Below are 4352 nucleotides of genomic sequence, written 5' to 3' on the forward strand. Positions count from 1 at the left end.
AAATAGTCATGTAGTCTGTTATACTTGTTTTAGTCTATTACCCATGTGAATATTTGGTCCTGCAGGTGATTAACATGATATGCATGGAGAAGTTTGCCGATTTTCCCCAACTTGGAAGGTTTACTCTTCGTACTGAAGGTAACTGACTTGCCTTTCCAGGATGATCTGGGATATTATGGTTTTGAGCTAACAGAATTTTTCATTATGCAGGTAAAACTATTGCTGTGGGAAAAGTAATCGATGCTCCATCGAAGAAAAGTAAACAATCTTCGACAAACTAAGCTCTCAAACAATTTTGGTCTGAAGGCAAGTGTTTTGCTATGTTCATCATTTCATACTGGTTCTGCCCATTTGCATAATTGTGTATCTTTTGTTTCATATAATAACGTTTCCCTCTTGTATAATTGTTCTTGGCTTCTTGCATTGTACTTCCTAGATAGGTGAAAGTCCATCGAGTTTAATCTTCTCTATTATCTAAGCATCTTTCAAGATGTGAATTTTAATGTTACTGAAAATGATATCATCATGTTTCAACTTTGGATTATTTTTTACCACCTGTATTCAAGTACTAGAATTGACAATTGAATAGAGTAGTTTGAAGGGTATCTGCTCTACGTGTCCTTGCTTTTTTAATTCTGAGACTGCTTGTTACTGAAATAACACACTTCATAGTGTTCTATGAGATTTTGCCTATGTTTTGGGTGCCTACAGTAGGAGACAGAAGTTCCATTTTTGTATTGAGTTTCTGGATGGGAAAATGCCTGTGTCCAAACTGCTTTAGTGTAAGCCTGAGTCTGACATAAGCCTCCAATTATAATTTTGAATAAAATGCGAGTTTGGACTTAATTTTTTTGTACATCCAGTTAGAAGAAATTGGAAGTTATTTATTGTCCACATCCTTATCTGACATCAGGGTGATTGGTTATTTGTTCTCACAGGCAGAGCTGTGTGAGTAGGAGAGTGGCAGCATGATGGGTTCCAAATCAGTACCTACTATTACTACTACTCGAGATGCATTTACTACTACTCGAGATGCATTGATTCTGATAGTACGTTACACAGTTTTTAGATTTGATCAGTCGTATACGTTGCTTGTGCCCATGTACTGTTGACGGAAGCTTTTGCTGGGTAGGGCGGCATTTTTCATTTATGGGTGTAAATTAGTCATGATTTTGGTTCACCCAGTGCTGGCTTTTTTCATATCGGCGATCGTCAATCACCCTATTCCATCTGTTTGTTACAATTGGTTTATTTTTGTACCATATCTCTAATACGCGTGGAAGTTTGTTAGTTTGGCAATGTTTTGCTTTGACTTTTGAGTAGCTGCCATCTTGTTGAATTTCTTTGTTTTGGTACACTGCAATCTGGTGACATTATTGTACGTATTTTCACTCCATGAAAAAAGTTGCAGCAAATGTGTGTCAAACCGTTTGCAGCTTATGTTTATGTCATCTTTACTTCCCGATGAAAATTGAGATCAGAAAATTGCAGCCTGTGCACTCACATCTTCTCCATCTTTGAACTTTACATGGAAACGCAACTTACAGAATAATCAAATGGAGGAGACCAAATTATATCCTCTTTTTCAAATATTGCTTACCAGTTCCCCTGAATATATAAGAAAACTTTTATGTCGATGTCATGTTCTCTCCCTCAGAGTCGTAGGTCGCCTCTTCTGGTTTGGTCCATAGCTTGTGATCCTCGATGCATGTATTTATTTATGTTTTCTTGAAAATGTCAATTACGATTTCTATAATCAAGTGGAGTAGGCAGAGATTAATTACCCTGTTTATAGTCAACTTTAAAAGCAATTTAGAATGTTAAGAGGATTACATAAAAAGATACCCTGTTAACCATTTAGCTAGATTTCAGACTTCCGAGTTATTTCCAGAAAAAACGACCAGAGAGAGATGGGTAGCTCTTCCCGTACAATGAATGGTGGGGATGCCAAATACAGCTACTATGTTTACTAATCAGGTACGTCCAGACTTTTGCTTTCTTCCTCCCCTACTTAAATCACTGTAGCCAAAAATTCACACATATGTATACATGAATAGCTACGGCATACGAGCCAGGTTTCTGTGCATACGTACAGCGGTAGGGTTCATAGTCTATTTTGATTTTAAAAGATTGTTAACCATATGAGTTTGTATATTACGTGTAGAGAGAGGCAGCTGATCTATCAACTAGAACGCTGGTGGCAGCCATAGTCGAAAACCTTGACATTGATGCTCAGTCTCCTGCTACAAGCTCATTCCGGATTGCTGACTTAGGTTGTTCTACAGGGCCTAATACATTTTTCGCAATCAACAACATCATTGAAGCTGTAGCACAAAAATACCAGCTGGTTAAAGGCCACTCTGCTCATCTCCCAGAAATTCAAGTTTACTGTAGTGATCTTGTGTCAAATGATTTCAATCATCTCTTTGCCAATCTCCCTCAAGATAGGCGATACTTCGCGGCTGCAGTTCCGGGATCTTTTCATGGAAGGTTGTTTCCTAAAGCCTCCCTAGATTTTGTTTACTCTGAATATGCTCTCCAATGGCTTTCTAAGGTACCACCGGAGACACTTGACTCCAACTCACCTGCATTTAACAAGGGGAGGATTATGCATGAAAAGTCAGCTATTGAAGTTGTTCAGGCATTTTCGGATCAGTATGCCAAGGACATGCAGTGTTTCTTCGATGCTCGAGCACAAGAGCTTGCTCCTGGAGGGTTATTGTTGATGTTGATTCCAGGGCGTCCGGGGGCAACTCTTCCGGCACAACATCCCAGTTATCCGCGTTTTGAACCCTTGGAGTCCAGTCTATCCGATATGGTTAATGAGGTATATCGCCTATCAGATTTTGGATCCAACTTTTATGATATGGAGGGATTGCTCTACTGCAAATATTTCGGAGAACCTTAAAAAAAAAAAAAAGGAACTTCAGCCTGCCTTATTTCTAGATCTCATTTCCGTCCCTGCATGAGATGTAACTGTATTGTTTTCTGGTTTAATGTGTGCAGGGTTTAATAGGTGGAGAGAAATTTGACTCTTTCAACTTGCCTATCTACTCGCCATCCGTGGAAGAGCCAAGGAAGATAATAGAAAACAGTGAGTGCTTTGATGTGTTAAGGTTGGAGACTCAACCTGAGAGGCAAATCCCTCTTTGTCCTGAAGGAACTAGAGCGGGCTGTGAGAAAATTCTCACCGAACACTTCGGGAGTGAAATTATAGAACCACTTTTCGATCGATACTCGAAGAAAGTACAAGGTCGTTCTCCCATTAACTCTCGTGATGGTTATCTTGTCGGACTGTTCGTCCTTCTCAAACGCAGACCTTGATTGTTCTGCAATAATGAAGCCAGGCATGCCCATCCTTCTTAAGTTAAAGTATTCATATTACATGCCAGCAGGAGGAGTGTTGTTGTACTATTTCTCTTAAATAAAAGATGTCAATTATATTGAAACTTCAAAGATGACGGTGTGAATGACCGACAAAATGAGCTATTTCTTAAAACCCTAAGCAATAACTAGCTAGCAATAAACTAAAAACTAAAAGAATGTTTAACTACAACCGAACGCTAAAATACACCTACCTTTTTATTTCAAATAAAGAGAATGACATCCCAATCATGTAGATAGTTCAAAGGGAATGGCATGCATGTTGGCTCATATTACTCCTATCTGCGTGGATTTTGCTTCTCTATTTGGGTTTTACTTGCTTGGATCTGCTTGGGTTTTTCTGAGCTTGTCACGTCACCACAAAAACATCTAACGGTTCTAAATGAAAACTTGTAAAACACCAATGTGGACATGAAACAGCTGATCTATTTCTCTGTCTTCTTCTCTGAAATCTCTTATATGCTTTGTAATTAACCCAAACTCACAAAACACAGAGCTAAAGCACCTCCAAACAACCTCATATCCAACGAGCATTTTATATTCTGGTATGAAATCCATCAAGAAGAAAACTCAATAGAATAGCTTAGAAACTTGAACCAAATCAATCAATCAAAAACACAAACCAAACAATCGAGATTCAAAGGACAAGAAAACAATTAGATGACAGAGCACTAGAACCCAAAAATTTATCGAATCTCAGATTTTTCGTAGAAATGCATGAACTTGATCGAGTTTGGAGACGGGCTCCTCTCAAATGCTACTGCTTCGCGTTCGTCATTCGTCAATAATCAAACTTAATAGGACCTAGAGTAATTGCATAATTCATGTTGGCTGCAAATAGATAGATCGAAGACTTTGTTCTTTTTTCTTCTGCATAGAGAGAGAGAGAGAGAGAGAGAGAGAGAGAGAGAGAGAGAGAGAGAGAGAGAGAGAGAGAGAGAGAGAGAGAGAGAGAGAGAGAGTAGTAG

At 38.7% G+C, this 4352-nt stretch overlaps 2 protein-coding genes across 2 annotated transcripts in view; both read left to right on the forward strand.

Annotated features, from left to right (window-relative positions):
• Nucleotides 1-1450, forward strand: part of LOC101314564 (eukaryotic peptide chain release factor GTP-binding subunit ERF3B-like) — a 7252-nt gene extending 5802 nt beyond the window's left edge. The window contains exons 17-19 of the mRNA XM_004299505.1: nt 66-138; nt 211-306; nt 939-1450. Of these exons, the coding sequence (XP_004299553.1) occupies nt 66-138; nt 211-281 (144 nt within the window). The 3' untranslated portion in view covers nt 282-306; nt 939-1450. The remainder of the gene's footprint in view (nt 1-65; nt 139-210; nt 307-938) is intronic.
• A 419-nt stretch (nt 1451-1869) lies between these two features.
• LOC101314851 (probable S-adenosylmethionine-dependent methyltransferase At5g37990-like) lies at nt 1870-3456 on the forward strand. Its single transcript, XM_004299506.1, has 3 exons — nt 1870-1977; nt 2165-2827; nt 3007-3456. The coding sequence occupies exons 1-3, from the start codon at nt 1936-1938 to the stop codon at nt 3322-3324; spliced, it is 1023 nt and encodes a 340-aa protein (XP_004299554.1). The 5' UTR covers nt 1870-1935; the 3' UTR covers nt 3325-3456.
• Nucleotides 3457-4352: the final 896 nt, after the last annotated feature.

The sequence above is a fragment of the Fragaria vesca genome, linkage group LG5, assembly GCF_000184155.1.
Source record: "Fragaria vesca subsp. vesca linkage group LG5, FraVesHawaii_1.0, whole genome shotgun sequence".
In the NCBI taxonomy this organism is placed as follows: domain Eukaryota; kingdom Viridiplantae; phylum Streptophyta; class Magnoliopsida; order Rosales; family Rosaceae; genus Fragaria; species Fragaria vesca.

Bases quoted from the DNA above. Each gene is read 5' to 3' on its own strand.
- LOC101314851 (XM_004299506.1), top strand. From the start codon at position 1,936: ATGGTGGGGATGCCAAATACAGCTACTATGTTTACTAATCAG. The intron at 1,978-2,164 runs GTACGTCCAGAC...TATTACGTGTAG, and splicing joins CTACTATGTTTACTAATCAG to AGAGAGGCAGCTGATCTATC. The intron at 2,828-3,006 runs GTATATCGCCTA...TAATGTGTGCAG, and splicing joins TATCCGATATGGTTAATGAG to GGTTTAATAGGTGGAGAGAA.